Source organism: Pinus tabuliformis, chromosome 8 (genome assembly GCF_031772625.1).
Source record: "Pinus tabuliformis cultivar Carrire ecotype Pingquan chromosome 8, CPIR1, whole genome shotgun sequence".
Classification (NCBI taxonomy): domain Eukaryota; kingdom Viridiplantae; phylum Streptophyta; class Pinopsida; order Pinales; family Pinaceae; genus Pinus; species Pinus tabuliformis.
The window spans coordinates 542,004,348-542,029,935 of record NC_142294.1 but is presented as its reverse complement, the minus strand read 5'-3'; the positions used below and the strand labels follow the sequence as shown (position 1 = coordinate 542,029,935).

The window sequence follows — 25,588 nt, the reverse complement described above, 5'->3', positions numbered from 1 at the left end:
GTTTTGGTTTTGATTTGGATTGCTGCCTCTTCCTTGAGAATTCGCTGGACTGTTTCTTCCATCTCTGTTTTGGCTTTTGCCTCTTCCTCTCTTGTTTCCTCTGCCTTGACCTCTTCCTCTTCCAAAGGACATCTGGGTCTTGAAGGCATGCTCTAGAGATCAGTTTTAATTTTTACTCAATCTCTGCTCATGTGTTATCGGTGATGCATGTAGTTCATCAATTGTGAAGCTTGTGTGATCCTTTGTCTCTTCTATGGTGGTGACAATCACATCGAATTTTGAGGGTAGGACCCTCAATAGTTTCTCCACAATCCTCCTTTCTTCAATAATCTCTCCATGAGACCTTATCTGTGTGACTAGACCAATTACTTGTGTGAAGAATGAGTCAATATTGTTTGACTCTTTCATGCATAGATTCTCAAAATCTCTCCTCAGCAACTGTAGTTTTACTGTCTTCACTTTCTCCATGCCTTGATAGACTGTCTTGAGAGTTTTCCATGCTTCTTTGGATATCTTGGTTGCTGCTATCCTTGGAAACACATTCTCATGCACTACTTGATACAAAATTAAGAGGGCTTTAGAATCCTTCTTCTTATAACTCTTCAACATATCCTTCTCTCCCTGTGTCAAGTTATTAAACTCATATTCATCTGCTGGTTCTTCAAATCCATCTTCAACAAATTCTCATAAGTCTTGTGAGGCAAACAAAGCTTTCATGGTTATGGCCCAATAGTCATAGTTTTTCCCACTAAACTGCGGGAGTTGAGTATTAAAGATACCCATGCTAGTGTTGGTGTTGGAGCTAGCGATTCTTACACTCTTAACTATGCTTCAAATATTTGACTGTGTATTTAAAAATCACTGGTTGTCTTCAACAACAACACAAAAAACTAACACTCTGAAAGCTGGAGAAGCTGCTGTAGTAAGAAACCCTTCTTTTAGCTTCTTTGGCACCTTCAAAGAGTTTGGACAAGCTCCGATACCACTGTTGGGAATTTTCTGTTTAATTCCAAAATAAAAGAACAGAGAACAATGCTCTGTTTTTGCATAGGGAAGCTAATATTGTTTGATGAAGAAGAACAGAGTTTCACACACTCATATAAACATTGTATTCATTAATAAGATAACCTATTATAGACTTCTTCCTCTCACAGAGGGATCTACACAAAAACACTTTGGTTCCTCACAAAAAAAAATATTTACTCTGTCTCCTTGCAAATTTACTCTGTTTCAGCTGCAAATATTTACACTACTGTTTGTAAAAATAAAACTTACATTTATTGCTGTAAAAATCTCTTTTACATTTGTTGCGGAGTATTACATTTTATATTAACCAACAAACAAAAAAAACTTTCTCTGCATACAAATTTTCTTACACTGTTGTGTAACTTTGCTGTGTAACTTTACTCACGCGCGTGCTTTTCTTGCATTTTCATATTCTCAAATCAACCTGCTGTAAAAATTCCTCTTTTCATTCGTTGCTGTGAGTTTTTACATAACATTGCATATGCAATTAACAATACTACAAAATAAAACATAACAAATGCGTTTTTACTATGCCCGTACTTCCGCAAAATAAAAATAAAAATTAAAATTAAAACATTTCACCTACAATCTACGAACCAACGTAAATCACATTAATTTTTTTACTAGCGGTCAAAATCAAAAACTTCACGTCAACTCCATGGTGCTGCAGGCCTGTACATTCAGTTGTTGACTTCTATCGAACGGCTCCAAACCAAGCTTTCAATCAAACGGCTGCAATCAATATAGTGCGGCCTCTTCATACCGAACTTTAAGCTCCGATGAAAAGTTGTTTTGGAAAACGTATTGAGGACACGCGTCATATGGTGATTGTATCGCTGCCCCTCTAGAGAATACCACTAACTCATGAAAGGCGGTGCGATAATACAGGTGGTTTGGCAAAAGGTTTACGGTTGCTGCAGTTGGAATTAATACTTCAACATCCCCGCGTGTATGAACTACCATGTTATTTTGATAAAATAATAAATTATCGTAAGTATTCATTCTTTTACAGATTTAGGCTTACCAAACAAGGGGACAAATTGAGTTATTGTAGTTTTGGATATCATATTTATTGACTTGCTATCATATTCATTCACTTCAAACCATTGAGGTGGCAAATTGAATTCCTACAGTTTTGGATATCATATTCAGTGACTTCAAAACATACTTGAATTAACATAAATATATTGGAAGAGGATTTTCATATTGGATGAAAATGGAGGAATAGTTCAATCAAAATCAATAGTTACGAGAGCATCCATTTAATCAGTCAACAAGAGTGGTGTGGTCAAATAATTTAAGGGAAAAAATAAACAAAGAATGAATTCAAATTTGGAAATGAGTGAACAACTTTTTTCAATATTCAAAATCAGTTAAATATAATTATATTGGAGATATCAAAAATAAACGAATACAAATTTGGAATGGAGTGAACAACTCTTTTCAATATTCAAAACCACTTAAGTAGAATTATATTGGAAACATCAACAATAAACTACTACAGTGTGAGTGAACTAGAACTCAACTAAACTTAAGAGAACCAACGTTGTCAGTGAACTAGAACTCAACTAAGCTCAAGAGAATCAAAGTTGACAATGACACCCAGTAGACAATGAAATAAATATCATGACACCTAGCAAACAATGAGATTAATATATCAATGCTCCCTCCCAATATTAATTGTTACAAGTAGTGACACTTACAATTCCAAATTGGTCTCTTTGAAATTCAAATATATTTTTGCCCAATGGATGCCAAATTGGTCTCTTTGAAATTCAAATATATATTTTCCCAATGGTTTTCCGAGAATATCTACAAGCTAATCTTTTGAACCATAAAAAACAAGTAATATGTCTCCACTATGAAAGACATGATTTTTTGAAAAAGATATTGCAAAACTGCTATCACAATAAATCGGAGTTGGATCATTTTGAATATTTAAAAGATCTATCAATAGTCTCCTGAGCCACACTGCTTGACAAGTTGTTGAAGTGACAACTACATACTCTATCTCTGCTAAAGATGTTGAAATGATTGGTTGTTTCTTGGTTGCCCATGAAATCAGATTGGTTCCAAGATGAAAAAACATACCCTAAGGTACTTTTGCGATCATCTAAATTGCCTACATAATCATTGTCTGTATAACCTCAAAGTGAGATATCTTCATAATTTTTGTAGAGAAAACCATTGTCTAAGGTCCTTCCAATATATCTTAAGATGAATTTTTCAACCTTTTGTTTTACCGGCTGCAACACCATTGAAAATTTTGGCCTACATCTAAATTTCAGAGCCTTGCTTGGTTTTTCCCCTTGATGGTGGCAAACACGCGGGCTCATCCCATGAGCTCCTGTTGAGTTTTCACACCCTTTTTTCTTGATCGATCACTGGTCATGTTTTGGCATGTTGATCCCTATGTCATGCTTGCGAGTTTGTTCTAGCATTTTAAGGTTGTCTTGGTGTGTATGAGTTGTTTTCGCTCTATCGACATCAGTCACACTCACACACAAAGATTTAAACATTGTCGTGTAAGTGTCGTCACATTTGTTCGACGACATATTTCAACCATTGCAATTGTCGCTCTTAACTATTGAGTCAGTCTCACTGAGCATATGTCATCTTGTTGGTTGGAGGTGTCTTGTCGTCGAGTTGTGCTAAGGTGTGATCACATTGTCATGTATGCATAAGTACACTTCCTTTCACACAGTCAATTTTCCCGAAAATCTATTGACCAGACAACACTCTATCAACTAGACCCGATCTCAGTGACCTTGCATTGTTGCAAATAACTGCGTAGAGGTTGCGGCTATCCTACAAGCAGCCTGCGCTGAGAAATTCTGGAAATGGGTCAGCTAACTGACTCCCAAAACTACACAGAAGTTGTCCTAAAGCCTGATCTACTATGCGCTTCCTGCAACATCTCCAAGCAAGCCTCTCGTTGGTCAACCAGAGAAATGAATTTATTTGTTACCTAGGGTTGTAGTGATCTCCAAAGTTGTGTAGATTTTTCCTCCACTAGCCCTTATTCCCCGCTTTTCAACCAACCCAGGAATTACGCAGAGTTGTCCTGCCACCAATGCTTCTTCCCTTCTCTGCAACTAGCTTAGGAATTGCGCGTATTTGTCCTACCACTAGCCATTCTTCCTTGCTTTGCAACCAGCCCAAGAATTGCATAGGGTTGTCTTGCCAGCAGCCCTTTTTCCCCACTCTACAACTAGCCAAGGAATTGCGCGGAGCTGTCTTTGACCTACCCTTCTTCCCCGCCCTACAATCAAGCCAGAAATTATGCAGAACTCTGAGGTAGGCTTCCCTACTAACCTACCCTGCACACGGTTTGAAAACTATGTAGATCTGGCTACCACCATCCCTTCTTCCTTACTCTGCAATTAGCTTAGAAATTGCACAGAATTGTCCAGGCTCACAGTGTCTCCTAGGATTGCACAATTTTGACCAGCAGCTCCTTCAGGCCAATCTTGTCCTCCTCTGGAAAACTGCAGAGATTTTTCTAATAGTGCCTCCTACTGTCCATAGTGTCTTCCTTGGAGAAATTGCGCAAATTGGCTTGGAAGCTCCCCGACAGCTCGCCAGGCCTTCCTCCCAGAAATTGCGCAATCCTGCCTAATAGCTGGGTTTTACCCTATAGCTATCACAACTATCTCTAATTATGAAAATATGTCTTCGAGTGACATCTATGCAGTTTTTTCCAACAGTGTTCTGGAGCCTCACATCTCGGCCTGAGTTGTGCTCTATGCAGTTTCCATGCCTTGTCCCTCTTCTGGTCACCTGCGCAGAAATGGAAAAAAATACATCATGATAGACTAGGATATTTTTGGATTTCATGGCGTCTCATCATGAGCGATTGCAGGAACAGGTACATCGAAGAAACATGGTGTGATATTGAATAAGATGGATAAGAGGCACAAGCTAGAAGAATTTTTCACAGTCGAACGAACACATGAAGCACATCGAGCAAGCGAGTGAAAGGGACACATTAACATGCACCATCAAGAAAATACAAAGACCATCGAAGACCCCATGCACTTTTCCACATAGAGGTGAAGACATATTACACCGATAGCATACCATCACTCAACAACGCATCATCTCAACATGAACACCACAGTCAACTTGTACACGTTAACAATGTCATGTAGAGTTGTGTCATGATTTGTCTCAACCACATCACTTCTATGGGCCATACTTGTTGTAATAAATGTAATGTAAAGTGAAAGTCCAAGAGACCCACATTTGAATTTGAAGGGTCATGTAAAGTTGAAAAGTCATAAGAATTGAAACATTCATGAGGGAAGTTGAAGAGTGACAAGGGTTAGTTATACCCCCTTGGCTATATATACCCCCTCATTGTATGAGCAAAGGAAATTTCACCTTGGCTCCTCCCACATAGCCTTGAGATATTTTAGTTTGTACTTTGAGGAGCAAGGAGTGGCTCTAATGTTTCACTACTGAGGCTAGTGATGTGTGGTGTACATATGTTTATTGGATAATTTGTTTAATTGAGAAGCCTGTCTCAGGCCAACACGTTTTCATGCATGTTTTGTATCCGTTTGTAAGACTATTTTTTAAACCTTTGTAAGGCGGGTTTACTTAACCTGTTCTAAGATAGTTGAACTACTTCGCTTATTTTAGTACTCATATTGTTGAAGATGTGTTTTTTTCTTTATCACCGATGTCTCGTCCATGTTGACTACTCTTTCGGACATTATACATAACATATTTATGTTTTCTTGAGTTTAACAACCATCACCCTCATGTGGACTACTCTGCTAGATGGTGTAATCATGACTCCCACATCCGCTATGGACTATTCCTCTGGATGTTGTACAGACCCTTATTGTTGTTCGCATGTGTTTCTTCCTGGGTTGGGACTATTTCCTCTCATTAAGAGGCTCACCTTACCACTCCCTTTTGATAGTAAGAGAACCCGAATATAGAGTTACATTAATCACTCAATAGGCATACTCATCTTGCTTTCTTCCAGTTACAAGCATAACAATCTCATGTGTTGAATAGCAAGGGGGAAGGAACTTATCTAAGATAATGGAAACCGGGTCATCATACCAGATGGGACTCCCACATCAAACGGTGTGAGGTCTAGTTGTGACGTCATACTGAGGAGATCCCCTTTTTTGGCGGTTCGAACACCATCAACAACATGCCGCTAGAAGGAGGGCCCTATGACAAGTTGAGCCCATTGCATCTAGTTTGAATCTCTTATCTAAAATGGCTCATCCATCAATCATCATCCCGGGGTGTTTCTCTAATTTTTCCCTTCATCAAATTTCACTCCCGGGTGAGCTTCTCATTAACGTGTCCTAGTTAATGTTTGATGGTGAGGAAAGAACATCCATATCCATACGCATTTCTTGTTTTCTTGAAATTTTCCAACCTTATGAAATCGATAATGAAGAGACTTCTTGTGTGCTTTTCTTCCTCATTCTTGAAGGTCATGCTAATCGATGGTGTCATACGTTGGCACTTGCTTCTATCCATTCTCTTCTCCCTTTCCTCAAGGATTTTCATCAAGCCTTTGGTATGTATAACTACCGAGATTTTTGTGGAAGAATCCACCTATTAAGAATGGTGCCTAATGAATCAATTGAGAATTTTTCTGATCAATTTATTCACCTTTGCTATGAAATTCTAGAAGAAGATTTGAACTGGGATTTCTTGAAACAAGAGTTTGAACGCTTGGTTCATGTCTCTTCATATGGTGAGCTTGAACCTCCTGATTCTTTTACTTCCCCAACTCTTGTGGATCACGAGGCACCTCGTATTCTAGAGGAGAAGCCCAACACCCTATTTTTTGCTTGTCCTCCCCTTTTTCCGGTCATGATGTGGGTGCCCCCTTGTGGTGATTTCATAGATAAGGAATATGCGCAGCATGTCCCCAACCCATATTCTCATCTGTTTCTCGCTTCCATGCAGGAAGTTCTACATTGGCGCAGAATGATTATAACCAAGACACACTCCTCCATTTCGCAAGAGGACATCACCATTCAAAACTCAAGTCTCGAAGCTAATATGCCTCTCTATCATCCCCCATCATTCGTAAGCCATGAATCCTTGTACCATGACTCGCTTGATAAATTTGTTTCACCAGGACGCTATGAAAAATCTCTCGATTCTCAACCTGTTGGCTCAAATTGCGATGAGGCGCAAGCAAATCACATTACACCATTAGAGGAGCATAAACGTGAAGACACTATCAATTCCCCCTCTCCGATCCAAAACTGTTTTAATGGAAACAATGGGCTTCCATTCTCTAACAATTCTCAATCTACTAATCTCGGTGAAACATCTTGTATAATTAATTCTTTCAATCAACCACCAACCTTGGGTAGTCATCACTCCCATGCTTCCATATACCATGAAAAACGCCCAAGGACATCATGTGATCTTTTGTTTTATCATGAATACTCTAACTCAAATCTAGAATTTTCTCTGGTCAAAGAATATGTTTATATCGAAACTTCCTATTCACCTCACTTTCCCATGTGTCCTACCATTCACAATGAATCCACATGCGTCGAAGATACTCCATGTTCTTTCACTTCTTCATCCAATGAGTTATCTCCTCAATTGACACAAGGCAGTTTTGTTGTCCATGATGAAGTTGAAAATAGTTTAATCATAGAGCGCACTTCCCTCTCCCCATCATCTCTTCTCTTGCATGAAGAAAAAACTTCAAGTCAGCTTTTTGAAGCTAAAAAATATAGTGCAACCTGTGATAGAGATGGCTGCCATCCTGAGAGAAATTTTGAAATTAGAAACAACAACCACCCTCAAGCTATCTACGATTTGGTTCAAGCTTCAAAATATGATTCTACAATTCTAGAAAGTTCTGGGAGGCACTTCAACATTTGTTGATGGTTATGTCAGAACCTCGCGACTCTTGTAAGCCACCAGAACCAAAATTAGATCCGGTTTCTCACACACAATATGTCTATCTGCATGGTTGCACTCAATGTGAGTTCACATGTAAAAAATGTTTGGTATTCCAGATGTGATCTCTCAAAATTTTAAAATCTCACTTACGACCACATTCATAAATTTGTCACAGTGCATCCGTCTTCATGTGCATCTCTTGCATCAAACTCGGGATGGGAATGTTTGTCCCTCGTGAAATCATGGAATTATGAAATTGATCATCCCAAATATTGTCTTTTCCCACAATCATAATTATTGGATTTTTTGTTTCATGATCGGCTCCTCAGTCTCCTTGTGAACCTTATCGTTCAAATATTCTTGCTCATCAAACCAACAATTCCTCTGTGTGATGATGAGCGCACAAGCTATCATGTGAATCAAGTTCCTTTAATTTCACGATGCCCAAAATGGTTTCATGCATTCACAGTGCTAGAATCCATTTTACATTCTTGTGATGACTATGATGCTTGTGTAATTTTTCACCAGTTGTAGGGGCATTGTCCATTGGGTATAGCTCACAACAAACTTGGTTACATTTTTCATTGCATTCACTAGATTGTTCAGATGAAGTTTTATTTGTTCATTGCAAATTGGGAGTCTATTGTCTCAACAAACTCATCTGATCATTTCCCCATCTCTGGTGACTTTCATATAGTTCATCATTTTCACAATAGTATATTCAATGGCAGTTAATTCGTGCTCTCAAATCTTTATTGTTTAGCATCTTTCTCCTCACACTTCTGTCAAGAGACCTTCCAAACAACTATTACGAATTTTACGATCCAATCACTTAATGGTTGGAACCGTCTTACTTGGCTTGCCATGTTGAAGGAAACAAGCTTCAATCGTTCGTCGTGCTCACTAAGAAGCTCGTTGTAGATGAACACACACTCACAAGAGGCTTTCGAGGTTTTTCGAAAAATAGTGTCCATAGAAAAGGTAAGCATGTGTATTGGGTATACGTGACACATTTTTTTGCCCACAAGCAAGAAATTCCTTTCCGTGTGCAAGGTTTCCAAGATTTTGTATTTTCAGTTGCACACTATTTTTTATATGTTTTAATCACTTGTATATTTGTGGTTGCAGGTAAGGAATGACTATGGTGGCTTCTTTGGAAATTTCATGTCATGTAAACTTGACTATCTAGCTGTTAGGTTTTGAGTAGGATTCACTGCATCTTATTTTTCCTTCCTTGCACTCATATTGCACTCGTAGTCCCTCATGGTTTTCTTATTTTCATTATGTTTCTTTTAGCCATTTTTTTTCTTGTCTTTTGGTTTTGTTTACTTGTTGTGTACTCATTCCCTTGTCTTGTTTTTCCCTTTCGTGTTGAGTTTTTATTTTTTATTTTTTATTTTTTTATTTTTATTTTTTTTTATTTTTTTATTTTTTCGCTACACGAATAAGTGTTGTCTAATACGGTGTTCTATATTTTAAATAAGTATGTGGCTGAATTTAAAGAGTCTTGTGACAGTGCTCCAAGAGAAGAGGAAAAATCTAAATGAGCATACCTAAATCATAGGTCTTATATGCTTCTCAAAAGGAACAACCTATTCTACTCTCAATAAGTTGGGGTCCCTCTTCCACCCCAAAAATTATTAAGTGCCTATGAATAATCCTCTTTAAAAAAAATACAAAGGCGAAAGAAGAGAAAGCCTTCCTGCACAGAGAGATGAAGCAGGTAAATCCATCGAGGTACTGACCAAGCTCGCTGGCAGTGGAGCAATTCTTGTGTTCCTGCATGACTCTGTCGGGGTATTGTTTAGGTTTACTGGCAGTAGAGCAACAACATATATGAAAAATTATACTATGTGAATCTTAAGCTTGTGAACCAAACTACCATTCCCGATTTTGAAACATTGTGATCTAGCTAAAAAAAAATTTGTGTTAGACGAATTTGGCATGAGGTGAACCATGTTTGTCCAATGGTTAAGTGGGGAAGCCAAAGTAACCTATGAAATGAATCAATAATTCCTGCAAGGCCAAGAACATATGCTGCAAATAAACTGAAAGAGAGAAACTGATATTCAATGAGTGTGTCATCAAGTGTTGTAGCGGCTGCAACACGTTCCAGAATTTTGGCTTGCATCCAAATTTTGGAGCCTTCATTGGTTTTTCCCCTTGATGGTCGCAAAGAGTTGGACTCAACCCATTAGCCCCTGTTGATTTTTCACACCCTTTTTGCTTGATTAGTCACTAGTCGTCTTTTGGCATGTTGATCCTATGTCATGCTTGCGCGTTTGTTCTTGCATTTTGAAAGTTTTCTTGGTTTGTATGATTTGTTTTCGCTCTGTCAACATTAGTCACACTCACATACAAATTTGTAAACGTTGTCGTGTTAGTGTCCCCGTGGTTGTTCGAACACATATTTCAATTGTCACACTTGTCTCTCTTAACCATTAAGTCAGTCTCATTGAGAACATGTCGTCTTATTGGTTGGAGGTGTCTTGTAGTCGAGTCATGCTAAGTGTGTGATCACATTGTCATGTATGCACAAGTACACTTGCTTTCACACTTAATCAATTTTCCTAAAAATATCTCGACCGGACAACCCTCCGTTAACTAGACTTAATCGTAGTGACCTTGCACTACTTCCCAAAAATTCGCAGAGCTTGAGGTTGTCCACTGGACAGCCTGCATTGAGAAATTCTAGAAATGAACCAACCAACCGACTCTGAGAACTGCATAGAAGTTGTCCTAGAACCCGATCTAGTCTACACTTCCCACAAGACCTCCCATCAAGCCTTTGTCTGCTCAACCAAAGAAATGACTTGAGTTGTGACCTAGGGTGGTATTGATCTCCAAAATTGTGCAGAGCTATCCTCCACCTACCCTTCTTCCTTACTCTACAACTAGCCTAGGAATTACGCAGAGCTATCTTGCCACTAGCCCTTCTTCTCTGCTTTACAACCAATCTAGGTGATCTAAAATGTTGGGAAAAATTGTTAATTCTATGCAACCTCCCTCATCAGTATTGAAGATGTGTTTAGGATCTTCTCAGATTAACCAAAATTTGAATGATTATGTGTTAAGTCTTGAGTGTCTTTTATGAGCAATTCAAGAGGTTAATTAGTTGTTTAAAATCACATATATAGCAAGTAAAATTCAGAGAAGTAAATAAAGACAAACTCATAACACAAAGCTGATAAAGGAGTTCACCCCTCTTGGGCTACATCTCCTTGGACTTGCTTTAATGGCTAGGCCCTCTTTGGATTAATGGTAAATTCTCTGATTACATGCACCTATAGTGCTCCAATGTCTTTGTAACCTACTCCATTGGATACATAAGACCCAAAAACCCTAACAATGACTCTCCAATCTCTCCAATTGGACTTCATCTGATCTAGACTTGACCTCCTCTCATGGTGGCCCTAGGTTTCCTTAAACTTCAACATAGAAAATTCACATATGTAAGGGCCTTTCTGCCTCTGCAACCTATTCCATTGTGTTCATAGCATCCAAGTAATCTAGGAATGACTCTTTTTGGGCAAAAATTGGTCGAAAACTGCCAAAGTTATGGCTTCTTCAGTTTTTCCTAGGAAATCTCCACTATATCTGAAAAAATCTAGTTAACTCCGTCAAATTTGGAGTTAGCTCCGGATTTGTTGAATCTGCCAAAAATCATCGAAACCAATCTATTGTTTAATTAATGGTTAATCATGGTTTAATTAATGCTAAACCCACTTAGTGCTTAATCCGAAGTTAGCATAAAATATTAACAGTCAGTTTCAATGTTGGTCACATGGGAGAGGGTTAACGCTCATGATTAACTCCCAAACTATAAACTTTATGTCTTTAAATAAAATGCATGCTCCATATTAGTTAAGAACCAACATGTGTCATAATGGTGGAGACTTGGGCTTCTGTTGGCGAGGTTACGGGTGCGACTCCCCGACTTGCCCATAAAATTTTGATTGACCTTTGAGACAGCACGTGGCGACCTCTGGGCTTTCCACGTGTCACCCTCTCATTGGTCTACCCAATATTCCATAGACCAATAACGTGCATACACTTGTCACAACTAGATTGAGCCACATGTGAGAATATTCAAAGAATATTCCTTGGAATATTCTTTTTCCTGACTGGGTTGTACGGATGCCTAGTTGGCATCACAATCACAAAATTTTGTGTGTTTGACAAAACAGACAATAGGCTCTAACTTTCTTAGTTGAACTCCATGTTGAGTGAAATGAGTTGCGCTGGGATCGTATCACCGAGACGAACTTGATCGTTCAAGTTTTGATTGATTTTGAGCACTTGATTTTTCAGCAAATTTTTGCCCCTAATCTAGATTTTGATCACTCCTTCCCACTGAAAGGCTTCTGAACCCACAAACGCTGGTTATCTGATGAGAGTTGAACACTCTTATCCTTCCCAAGTTCTATAAATTGATTCTACTTGGAAAAATCTCGATGACAACCACTTGGGTTCATTGACATGCCTTTCCTTGCAAATTCTTAGCACTTTAACCAATGTTCTCCTTTTAGTACTGACTCAATCTAACACTTGTTGGCCACTTGTGTATTAAACAACCTGTTGAACCAAAGTGATCCCTCCGTGCTTGGAAATCTGACTAATGGCCTTGCCACTAAGAATCATGTTCTTGCAACACATGTATTCGATGCAACCTTCTCCTTGGAAACCACTTTTCCAAGTTAAGTCCATCTTAGTGAACTACAGCAATGAGTTCCAATATCAGTTATAAAAGAAAATAAATGACCATTATTTTACGTCTACGTTTCCAAATTCCACATATGGAAGAATGCATTCACCATCTCTTTTGCTTCTTGGCGTCAACACATCAAATTTCATTGTAGACCATTTGATATTTTGCAAGGGCTGCAATTTTTTTTTGGCAATTTTGTCCTCTTTCACTTCTTGATTCCATCATCCTCCAGTATTAACATGTTTCTCATGTCATTTTTTGAGAATGAAGGCTAATCATGAGCCTCTTGCTCCAGCTTGGACCTTCCAAAATCCCATGACATCTTGTCACAAGAAACACCATTAACCTTGAAAAACACTCATGCAAGAATATAACTTGATGACCTCTTCCTTTTGCTTCTTCAAAGCAACAAATGTCACATCATGTAAACATCGCCATGTACTCTTACATCTTGGTGTATAAACCATCTTGGTGTTTAGTCAATGGTTCGCTAAACACAAATAAAAAAAGCATGCTTCTTCAAACAACTAACTTTCAAGTCAAGAAAAAACATGTACAACAACTTGACAATTTACAACAAGAATTCCACATTCTCATGAAACAATTCGTCACATATCCCTTTCATCTTTGGAGACAAAATCAACTCTTCCAAGTCGATATAACATGCATGTAACAAACAATTGACCACACAATCCTACACGCATGCATGTGAAAATGATCAACATTCTTAAGTTGACAACATAGATGTTAACAAAACAATCAATCAACACAAGTCAATTGCTCATGCATGTTCAAACAACAACGAAATTATCAAAAATTACATTGTTGACACACACAAACTCTCATGCATGTATAACAATTCTCAACTCTCTCACAAGTACAGTAAGAAGTACAAGAATCTCATTGGTATGTACGAGTACTTAAATAGCTGAAATGACCAAATTTGCTACAATAAAGTGAGTCAACATACTTCACTTTCGAACCCATTCCTGGCATAAACATGAAAGTTCAAGAATGCAACATGCATGAATACCTGTAGTTGCAAATTGCCATCTTTTTTGCCTCTAAGTGAGTCAACATAGCTCTACTTTACCAACATCTTCCTTCATGCAATATGCATCATACTTTCAGGAGAAAAGAAATGCCGCCAATTTGCATCAATTATCAAAATAAATGCAAGGCCTTAATTGGTTAAGAAATCTAACCATCTCTTTCCAAACCATTTCAATGACACTTCTTTAAGCTGCACTTCATCATGCGTATCACCTTGAACCACATCAATTCTGGAATCCTCCTTTCCATTCTTTCCAAAATCTCTCTCCACCTTTTTCAAATGACGTGGATGAAAAGTCCAACACTTGTCTACAAGATGACCCTACTTATGGAAATGATTGCAAAACAATTTCACCTTGTTTTAAACATGGTTTCCATTATCCAATGGACCTTTCGATTGCAGTCTCTTTTGTTATGAAAGATTCATGTGTATGGATATCCTCTTCTAATACCTCAAAACAATATGGTTATTCAAACCACAAAAGGAACATGTAAATTTTATCCAAATCTTATGTGAAGATTTACCATGTTTATCACAATGAAAAGAAACTTGATTAAAGGCAGATTTATACCTTGCACATTCACCTTTGTCACATTCCTGAGGAGGTGAATTTGATTAGGTAGTGGCTCTCTTCAAAATACCAACAATGGTTTCAATGACCTTAGAGCTTTCAACATCCTCTTGTTTTCCATTTCCACTAATTTCACGCTTATGAACATCTTCTGGCAAAGTGGGTATAAAAATTTTGCATTCCTCATGAACACAAACTTCACAAGCTTGAGGTAATGAACATGTAATGAAAGTTCTTCTTGGAACACCTTCATATGCCTCCTCGGATTTGGATAATTCTCCATCATTTTGTCCATAACCAACACCCAAAACAATGTAAACTTTGAAACGGGAACTGATATTGTTACCTGTTTCGTATAGATAGCAAAAAAGTGACCTGATTTTGAAAAGGGGTGATGGAGAACGAACATGTTTTTTTTAGAGCATACTTTTTGGCACTTTAATTTTTTATGTACATTACGTTTTAGAATCGTTTTAGAATGGTAGTATTTTTCATGCTGATTTAAAAAAGCGAGTATTCTGCATCACCACCTTTTTTTAAAAGACCTGTGTTTTGGCTTTAAATTTTCTAATGTATAAAATGTAAATAATTATTTTGTAAATTTGATCATTTTTTAAGTGGCCGTTTTTTCACATTTTCTTGTTTTTTATTTTAATTTTAATTTTTTTTTAGTGAGGTTTTTATTGTTTTGCATTTTTAAATTAGGAGGTCAATATTTAGAATTTTCGATATTCTACATATTTATACATCCTTAATTAATTTTTGAATCCACATGAAATAATTGTTTCTAAAAAACAATATTTTTTAACAATGGACATAAAATTAACCATTTTTAACATAAATATAACTAAAAAATTACATGTTTTCATAATTTTTTGCTATAATTGACATGTCAAAATCACAATTTTATACGATAATTTTAACCAAAAACAGTTAAATAATAGTTTTTTTTATGAATTTCATGTCAAAAAAATAATAATAAATTATTTTTTTTCAAAAAATAATGATTAACTTAAAAATCAATGCGAAAATCACATATTACAAATATTGAACGTATAACAAACTTAATTGAGTGTTTATTATTCTCATAAAATGTCAAAGTCAAAACATTGCAAAGCTTGATTTACAAGCATAACTTAAATTTAATCAACAATTTCACGTAATCCAAACTCTTTGTCCTCTAAAGTTTCATCATTGTCTCCTTCCACAATATTTTATGTTTCCTTTTGCTCACTTTCCTCTTCTAATGGGTCTTTGATGTCTGCGAATCTCCCAATGTATGTCTTTCCAAACATTCCATGTAATTGTGGTTGGGGTTCCTTTACCTTTTTTGCCACAAGTGATTAACTAAAGTCCCCTTTATTCAACCCAATTTCTTGCATTGCATCTGGAAGAAATTGAAGAACATTAATTCTTTGCTGAATGAAATTGCACTGTACGGATCATTTTCAATTGCAATGCAATTTCTTCCTTTTTGAAGGCAACATGATAGCATTGTACCTAATTATCAAGCACAAAAGAAATAATGAACTAAATTAGTACAATGACATATTAATTAAAAAATAACATATTGAAATTCAATTCCATATAATAAAACTTACCTGAGCCAGAAAATAAATCCAGAACCCAATCTCCTTCATCTGACAAATGTCTATAAGATACTTAATCAATAATTGTGGTTTTTGATAAATGTTAACTATCTCTCCTTTTGCTTTTGATTCTGGGAATCAACCAAGCGGCTGGTGGCTGTGTGATTCCCACCAGCCGGGCGGGCGGCTGGTGGCTGGGTGATTCCCACCAGCCGAGCAGGCGGCTGGTGGCTGGTTCATTCCTAGAATCACCCAGCCACCAGCAGGGCGGGCAGCTGGTGGCTGTGTGATTCCGAGAATCAACCAGCCACCAGCCGGCCACTGGTTGATTCCGGGAATCAACCAGCCACTAGGCAGCCGGGAATCAACCACCCACCAGCCGCCTGCCCGACTGGTGGCTGGGTGATTCCAGGAGGTGGCTGGGTGATTCCAGGAATCAACCAGCCACCAGCAGGGCGGCCAGCTGGTGGTTGGTTGATTTTCGGAACCAACTAGCCACCAGGCGCCTGGCTGGTGGCTGGGTAATTTCGGGAATCAACCAGTCACCAGCTTGGCGGCCGGCTAGTGGCTAGTTGATTCTAGAAATCAACCGGCGACCAGCCGCTTACCCGGCTGGTAACTGGGTGATTCCGGGAATCAACCAGCCACTAGCCGGGCGAACAGCTGGTGGCTGGTTTATTCGGGAATCAACCAGCCACCACCACCAGCTGGCCACTCAACTGCTGGCTGGTTGAATCCCGGAATCAACCAGCCACCAGCCGGTCACCCGGCTGGTGGCTGGGTGATTCCAAGAATCAACCAGCCACCAGCCGGCCGCACCAGCCACCACCCGCCTGCCCGGCTGGTGGCTGGGTGATTCCGGGAATCAACCAGCCACCAGTTGGGCGACTAGCTGGTGGCTGCTGCCCAACTAGTGGCTGGTTGATTCCCGGAATCAACCAGCCACCAGCAGGCCGTCCGGCTGGTGGCTGGGTGATTCCCAGAATCACCCAGCCACCAGCTGGGCGGGGGAGTCACCCAGTCACCAACCGGGCGGTCGCTTGATTCCGGGAATAAACCAGCCACCAGTCTGGCGGAGCCACCATCCGGGCGGGCGACCGGTTGGTGGCTGGTTGATTCCCGGAATCAACCAGCCACCGGCTGGCTGCACGACTAGTGGCAGGTTGATTCCGGGAATAAACCAGCCACCAGCCTGGCGGAGCCACCATCCGGGCGGGCGACTGGTGGCTGGTTGATTTCCGGCTGGTGGCTGGTTCATTCCCGGAATCAACCAGCCAACAGCTGGGCAGTGATTCCGGGAATCAACCAGCCACCAGCCGGGCGGGTGGCTGGTTGATTCCTGGAATCAACGAGCCACCAGCTGGCCACCCGGCTGGTGGTTGGTTGATTTCAGGAATCAACGAGCCACCAACCGCCTGCCCGGTCGGTGGCTGGTTGATTCCGGGAATCACCCAGCCACCTGCCCAACGGGCGACTAGTGGCTGGTTGATTCCGGGAATCAACCAGCCACCAGCCGCCCACCCGGCTGGTGGCTAGGTGATTCCCGGAATCAACCAGCCACCAGCCACCCTCTTAGATGGTGGCTCCGTCCGGCTAGTGGCTCGTTGATTCCCGGAATCAACTAGGCATTAGCCGGGCGACCAGCTGGTGGCTCGTTGATTCTCAGAATCAAGCAGCCACCAACCGGGTAGCTGATTAATTCCCCTACCCGGCTGGTGGCTGGATGATTCTGGGAATCAATGAGCCACCGGTCGGGCGGGCGACTGGTGGCTAGTTGATTCTGGGAATCAACCAGCCACTGGCCGGGCGGGCGGCTCGTGGCTCGAATATTCCGGAAATCAACCAGCCACCAGCCGGGCGGCCATCTAGTGGCTGGTTGATTCCCGGAATCAACCAGCCACCAGCCACCCAACTGGTGGCTCTGTCCGGCAGGTGGCTGGTTGATTCCGGGAATCAACCAGCCACCAACCGGCCATCCGGTGGATGGCCACCAACTAGCCACCTGGTTGATGGCTGGCTGATTCCCGGAATCAACTAGCCACAAACCAGTCGTCCGGTTGGAGGCTGGTTGATTCTGGGAATCAACCAACCACTAGTTGTTTGCCCGGCTAGTGGCAGGTTGATTTTGGGAATCAACCAGCCACCAGCCAGGCGGAGCCATCAGTCGGGCAAGCGGCTAGTGGCCGGTTGATTCCCCAGCAGGGCGGCCAGCTGGTGGCTAGTTGATTCCCGGAATCAACCAGAAAACAGCGGGATGGCGAGCTGGTGGCTGGTTGATTCCCGGAATCAACCTGCCACTAGCCGGGCAGCCAGCTAGTGGTTGGTTGAATCCCGGAATCAACCAACCACCAATCAGGCGATCGGTTGGTGGCTGGTTGATTTTGGGAATCAACCAGCCATCAAGCGGGTGGCCGTTGGTGGCTGGTTGATTCTGGGAATCAACTAGCCACCAGCCGGGTGGCCAGCTGGTGGCTGGTTGATTCCGGGAATCAATGAGCCACCAGTTGGCCGCCCGGCTGGTGACTGGTTGATTCCGGGAATGAATGAGCCACCAGCCGCTCTCCCAGCCGGTGGCTGGTTGATTCTGGGAATCACCCAGCCACCAGCCGGGCGGGCGGCCGGTGGTTGGTGGCTAGTTGATTCCGGGAAGCAATGAACTACCAGCTGGCCATCTGGCTGGTGTCTAGTTGATTCCGGGAATCAACGAGCCACCAGCCAGTGCCCGGGCGGGCGGTTGGTGGCTCGTTGATTCCCGGAATCAACCAGCCACCAGTCAGGCGGCCAGTTGGTGGCTCGTTGATTCCCGGAATCAACAAGCCACCAGTCGCCCGCCCGGCTGGTGACTGGGTGATTCCCTGAATCAACAAGCCACCAACTGGGCGACTGGCTGGTGGCTCATTGATTCCCGGAATCAACCAGCGTCCAACGAGCCACTAGCTGGCCGCCCGGCTGGTGGCTCGTTGATTTCCGGGTGGCTGGTTGATTCTGGAAATCAACGAGCCACCAGCCACCGGCCGGGTGGCGGCTGGTGGCTCATTGATTCCCGGAATCAACCAGCCACCAGTTGGGCGGCCAGTTGGTGGCTTGTTGATTCCCAGAATCAACAAGCCACCAGCCACCAGCCGCCCGCCCGGTTGGTGGCTGGGTGATTCCCGGAATCAACCAGCCACGGGCCAGCGCGCGTTTGGTTGGTGGCTGGTTGATTCTTGGAATCATCCAGCCACCCGCCGGGCAGCTGATTGATTCCCCCGCCCGGCTGATGGCTGGATGATTTCGAGAGTCAACGAGCCATCGGCCGGGCGGGCGGCTCGTGGCTGGTTGATTCCCGGAATCATCCAGCCACCAGCCGGGCGGCCATTTGGTGGCTGGTTCATTCCCAGAATCAACCAGCCACCAGCCGCCCGCTCGGCTGGTGGCTCTGTCCGGCTGGTGGCTGGTTGATTCCTGGAATCAACCAACCACCAACCGGCCACCCGATTTATGGCTCCTTGATTCCCGAAATCAACCAACCACAAGTTCGCTGCCCAGCTAGTGGCAGGTTGATTCCGGGAATCAACTAGCCACTAGCTTGGCGAAGCCAGAAGCTGGGCGGGCGGCTAGTGGTTGGTTGATTCCCGGAATCAACCTGCCACTAGCCGGGCGGCCAGCTGGTGGCTGGCTGAATCTCGGAATCAACCAGCCACCAATCGGGTGACCGGGTGACCGGTTTGTGGCTGGTTGATTCTAGGAATCAGCCAGCCATCAACCAGGTGGCCGGTTGGTGGCTGGTTGATTCTCGGAATCAACCAGCCACCAGCTGGGCGGGTGGCTGGTAGTTGGTTCATTCCAGGAATCAACAAGCCACCTGCTGGCCGCCCCGCTGGTGGCTGGTTGATTCTGGGAATCAACGTGCCACCAGCCACCTGCCCGACCGGTGGTGGCTGGTTGATTTCAGGAATCACCCAGCCACCAGGCGTCCGCCCGACTAGTGGCTGGGTGATTCCCGGAATCAACCAGCCACCGTCCGGGCAGGCAGCTGGTGGCTGGTTAATTCCTGGAATCATCCAGCCACCAGCTGGGTAGGCGGCTGGTGGCTGGTTGCTGGCTGGTTGATTGCCGGAATCAACCAGCCACCATCCACCCTCTCGGTTGGTGGCTCCGCCCAGCTGGTGGCTGGTTGATTCCCGGAATCAAACAGGCACCAGCCGGGCGGCCAACTAGTGGATGGTTGGTTCCCGGAATTAGCCAGCCACTAACCGGGCGACTGATTGATTCCCCTGCCCGGCTAATGGCTGGATGATTCCGGGAATCAACCAGCCACCGGGCGGGCGGGTGGCTAGTGGCTGGTTGATTCCGGGAATCAACCAGCCACCGGGCGGGCGGGCGGTTGGTGGCTGGATGATTCCGGGAATCAACCAGCCACCAGCCGCCCGCTCGGCAGGCGGCTCTACTCGGCTGGTGGCTGGTTGATTCCGGGAATCAACGAGCCACCAACCGGCCACGTGGTTGATGGTTGGTTGATTCCCGAAATCAACCAACCACTAACTGGTCGTGCCACCCAACTGGTGGCTGGGTGATTCTGGGAATCAACCAGCCACCAGCCGGGCGGCCGGCCGGTGGCTGGTTGATTCCGGGAATCAACCAACCACCAGCTGGCCGCCCGGCTTGTGGCTAGTTGATTCTGGGAATCAACTAGCCACTAGCTGCCCTGCTGGTGGCTCGTTGATTCTCGGAATCACCCAGCCACCAGCCGGGCGGAGCCACCAACCAGGCGGGCGGCTGGTCGCTGGTTGATTCCCGGAATCACCCAGCCACCAGCCGGACAGCCGGCTGGTGGCTGGGTGATTCCCGGAATTAACTAGCCACTAGGTGCACAGCCGCCTGCCCGGCTGGTGGCTGGGTGACTCCTGGAATCAACCAACCACCAGTCACCCGCCCGGCTAGTGGCTGAGTGATTACGGGAATCAACCAACCACCAGTCGCTCGCCTTGCTAGTGGTTGGGTGATTCCTGGAATCACTCAGCCAGACGGGCTGCCGGGGTGGGGCGGCCCGGAATCTCCAAGCCAGCAGTCGGGCGGGCGGGCGGGCCACCAGGGTGGTGCCACCCTAGGATATTCCACCCCGGCGGCCCGCCCGCCCACCCAGCCGGTGGTTGGTTGATTCCGGGAATCACCCAACAACCAATCCCCTACTCGACTGGTGGCTGGGTGATTTTGGGAATCACCTAGGCACCAGCTGGGCACAGGGAATCTCCCAACCACCAACCAGGCGGGTGGGCGGGCCGCCAAGGTGGCGCGGCCTGGGCTGGTGCCACCCTGGTGGCCCGCCCGCTCGCCCGGCTGGTGGTTGGGCGATTCCGGGAATCGCCCAGCCACTAGTCGAGCGAGCTGCTGGTGGCTGGGTGATTCCAGTCGCCTGGGTGATTCGCGGAATCACCCAGCCACGAGTTGGGCAGGCGCGGACGGCTGGTGCCTGGGCGATTCCCGATATCACCCAACCACCAGCCAGCCAGGCAGGCGGGGTGGCGCGAATCACCCAGCCACTAGCCGGGCGGGCGGGCAGGCCGCTGGGGTGGCCCGGCGCAGGCCGGGCCACCCTAGCGGCCTGCCCGCCCACCCGGCTAGTGGCTGGGTGATTCCGGGAATCACCCAACCACCAGCTGCGCGGGCAGGCAGGCTGTCGGGGTGGCACAGCTTGGGCTGCCGCCACGCCGACGGCTCGCCTGCCCACCTGGCTGGTGGCTTGGCGATTTCGGAAATTACCCGGCCACCAGCCGCTCGCCCGGTTGGTGGATGGGTGATTCCGGGAATCACCCAGCCACTGGGCGGGCGCGCCGCCTAGGTGGCACGGCCTGGGCTGGCGCCACACCGGCTGCCCGCCAGCCTGCCCGACTGGTGGTTGGGGGATTTCGGGAATCACCTAGTCACGAGCCGTGCCACCCCGGCGGCCTGCCCGCCTGCCCAGCTAGTGGTTGGTCGATTCCCGGAATCGCCCAGCCACCAACCGAGTGGGCAGGCTGGCCGCTGGGGTGGCGCGGCTGGGGTGGCGCCACCCCAATGGCCTGCCTGTCCAACCGGCTGGTGGCTGGGCAATTCCTGGAAGCATTTTTCTTTTGTATCTAGCATGTTATGGTTGAAAACATGTTGAATTTATACTTAGGAAAGAAAAATGATATCCTACCAAAAACATTAATGTGTTTTTTTCTCATAAACAACTTTGTTTGGCACATAAAAATTTGGTTTTACTAGCAATTTTTTTAAAATTTTGATAATTGACCCTAAAAAAAAAGTCATTGTTCCAGTATCATCACTTTCGTTTTTAAGCTATATTTTGCATGAAAATTTCATAGTAAATTTCGTAGTCAATGCCATTTTTAAAACATGTTCAAAATCGACCCCTAAAAATAAAATCATCATTCCAGTATACACACTTTTCATTTTTAGCACTGTTTTTGAAGTTTTTTCGGGGTTTTTTGGCCAGAGTTCCCGTTTTGAGTTTATAGTTCTCGTTTCAAAGTTTACATTGTTCCAAATACCTAGGCCTTTCCTCAACAACAATTGGCTCAACTATGCCTTGTGCATGGTTGCTGTTGGTATCATCCTAAGACCCTTTTTCCTTCCCAGTTTCACATCATTTATCCTTACATTTTCATCATTTGTCCCTCAAAATCCTTGAATATTGATTATTAATTGCTCTATAGTTATTAAATTGCATAAGAATTAATTTAGGGGTTTTATGTTCTAGAATTAGGGATTTTGGATGACTTGACTACAGGAAGTACCCACAACCTGTAATAAGTTTACCGTTTGACATGTGGCGTAGCGGATGAGCGAGAACAAAAAGCATGGGCGAAAAGTGGAATGTCCAAGGATGGACAAACACCTATCTTCCATCCAAATCGAGCCTCCTATGCATGCGGTCAACTTCAGTCAAAACAGGATACTCTGGCGCATAAAGGCAGCAACAGCATTGTTCTATTTTCATTTTGATTTTTGTTCTTTTTGAAACTTATGGTATGGAAACATTTTGCAAAAGTTATGTAAAAACGCGGCAACAGCACTATGTACATTCACTGCATCGATGACATGGCTGTATGTACGCATGTGTAAATACAGTAGTTCAATGTTTTTGAAGGTTAATTAATCAGTTGTTAAAAACATTTTGCTCAGAACAGAGTTTAGATAATACACAGAACTGGTTACAGTCCCAACGTGTGTTCACTCTTTTGCATTGGTTGATTGCTGAACGGTGGTAGTCGGTATACCCTTAGGCGCGGATGGGCCCTGCGTCCTTTGTTTGGTATACTGCTCTTCGTTTTGTTTATATTTCATTTCAGTTTATACATGTATGTTAGCACAACGTTGTATTAGTTTCAATCTATATGCTTACACAACGTTGTATTGGTTTCGATTTATGTATCACGGGTTGCATCATAGTTTCGATTTATATAACTGTTGATTTACATAACATATACGTTGCAGTCATATGAGCTTTCGATTCCTTTATATTTTGAGTTTCATTACATGTATATGGTGTGCGCATCCGAAGGGTTTATTGTTATGTTGAATGGTCAGCACTAGGATCTGGAACGAGAATCTTGTAAGGGATTTGGTCCTTGTGTGATTTACAGATGCATGTTCATAAACTCTGCCTTACTTCACAGTCTATTCATGTTCTTTTTATATGGTTTCATAGTGTAAATATCTTGCATGCTGTGTGTGTTTACTAAGCAAAGGTTTTCTGAGTGATACCTCTGTAAGGGGGTTAGAATCATTGCCATAATCATACACAGTCTTTAGATTCACAGTTTTTTTTGATAGATGCATGTCATAACCAGCATTGCAGTTAGATACATCGGTAGGGTAATCTAGGTGTGTGAAGGATAAGCTGCATATCACGGTCTTCCGTAAAGAAGCCTTGCAATTTACCTCATAATCACCTGGGTGGTAATTCTTTATTTCTATATACCTTACACCACGCCTCTAAGCTTACGCACCTCGGTCGATATTAAATATAGAGTCCAGTCTAGCACCCTAGCTGAGACCACTACATTTTGGCGCCGTTGCCGGGGAGGCGTACGTAAAGAATTCAAACAAAAAGAAAAATTTCAATACACAAAAACAATCAAAAACACAGTTAGAATCATGTTCATATATGCCTAGACTTAGGGACAATCAAGGGAGATTTGTGAAACCCCCCCACCATCCTAACACTAATCCATCATCATCAGGAGCAGACTCAATACCAACTGAGGAGGATATTCAAACGTTAGCTGAGAAATTTTATTCAGGACAACACATTACTCTTGCTGAGAGAGAAATTCTGTTTGCACATAAATCACAACAGCAACCTTTTCCTAAATCCTCTACCCAAGGGAAAAGTAGCACCATTACCAAACAATATTCCTTTCTCTCTTTTCCACTAGGAGACACTAAGAGATCAAGAAAAATGGCTGAGGAGGGATCTGGATCAGTTCCCCATCATGAGGAAGAGGAATCCACTTTTAAATTCCCTATACAAGAACCACAGGAGGACGAGGAGATTAAAATGAAAAATATACCCCCATCCGTGTTACCCAATTTCTATGGTATGGCATCAGAGGATCCGGACTCATTCTTATTCGAGTTCGACATTGTGTGTCACACTTATGGTTATATAGATGATGCTCACAGACTGAGATTGTTTCTAGCCACATTAAAGGCAGCAACCTTGAAATGGTTTATGGGGCTAGGGGAACATGCCATAGTAGATTGGGATGGCATGAGGAGGATATTTCTGAGGAAATATCAGCCTTATTGCAGATCCAAAGACTCTAAAGATGATATCTTTAGAATGAGCCAGCAGGAGGACGAAACCTTAGAAGAATATCTAGAACGGTTTGTCTATAATTTGCAAAAATCTAAACACTGAACCATGCCTCCTGATCTAGTCCGCACAATCTTTTTGAAAGGTATTAGGGAAGAATACATGGATGATCTCAACTTAATGGGCAAAGGTGATATCTCTGCCCTACCCTTTGAAGAAATAGCTGAACTATGTGAAAAATATTCAAGAAGTAAAGCCAAAATGGGAAAGAGGACCTTGTCATCTAGGGTCATAAAAATTGCCTCTGCTAGTGTCACCCGGGCTGAAATTGGTAATCTTTTAGAAGAGTTCAAAACAGATTTGTTGAGTACTCTAGGAAACCAAATTGATACCTTAAAAGCCAAAAAGAAACAAGAGGAAGAAGACAATATCATGGCTATTTTCTGCCCCAAGCGTCGCAAGAAGCATGCATTAAAAGACTGTCCTCTAGACAATATACAAGTATGTGCTTTCTGTACTGAGCATCATGATATATTTGACTGTCCTAAAGTTAAAATTGTGCAGAACTGTAACATGGCAGCCAGCACAGAGATGGAGAACGTGTACTACATGGGTGCAAAGCGACCATGGCAACCAAGGCAAGCACCCCAAGGTATGTTTCCTAATCAAAATATGCAATTTCCTATGAATGAACAGATGTATGCACAAAACTCATGGAATATACCTATGCCATGGCAACATGCAAACCAATCACAAAATCAATGGAGACCATCTCAACAATATCCCCAATCCTACCATCAGTATCCTCAATCATACCCACCTTACTCACAACCATATCAGCAGTACCCTCAGTCATATCCATCCCATTCACAGCCATATCAGCAGCACCCTCAGCCAGTTGCTTATCAGCCCCAACCTTCTCAACAAACTTTGCCTGCTCCTCCACAAATAA

At 43.3% G+C, this 25,588-nt stretch overlaps 1 protein-coding gene across 1 annotated transcript in view; it reads left to right on the top strand.

The window, feature by feature from the left end:
- The window catches only part of LOC149236560 (uncharacterized), a 62,431-nt gene that overhangs the window by 5,783 nt on the left and 31,060 nt on the right, over positions 1–25,588 (top strand). Inside the window, exons 5-6 of the mRNA XM_089368954.1 lie at positions 21,203–21,402; positions 21,491–21,911. Coding sequence (XP_089225080.1) covers positions 21,203–21,402; positions 21,491–21,911 — 621 coding nt within the window. The remainder of the gene's footprint in view (positions 1–21,202; positions 21,403–21,490; positions 21,912–25,588) is intronic.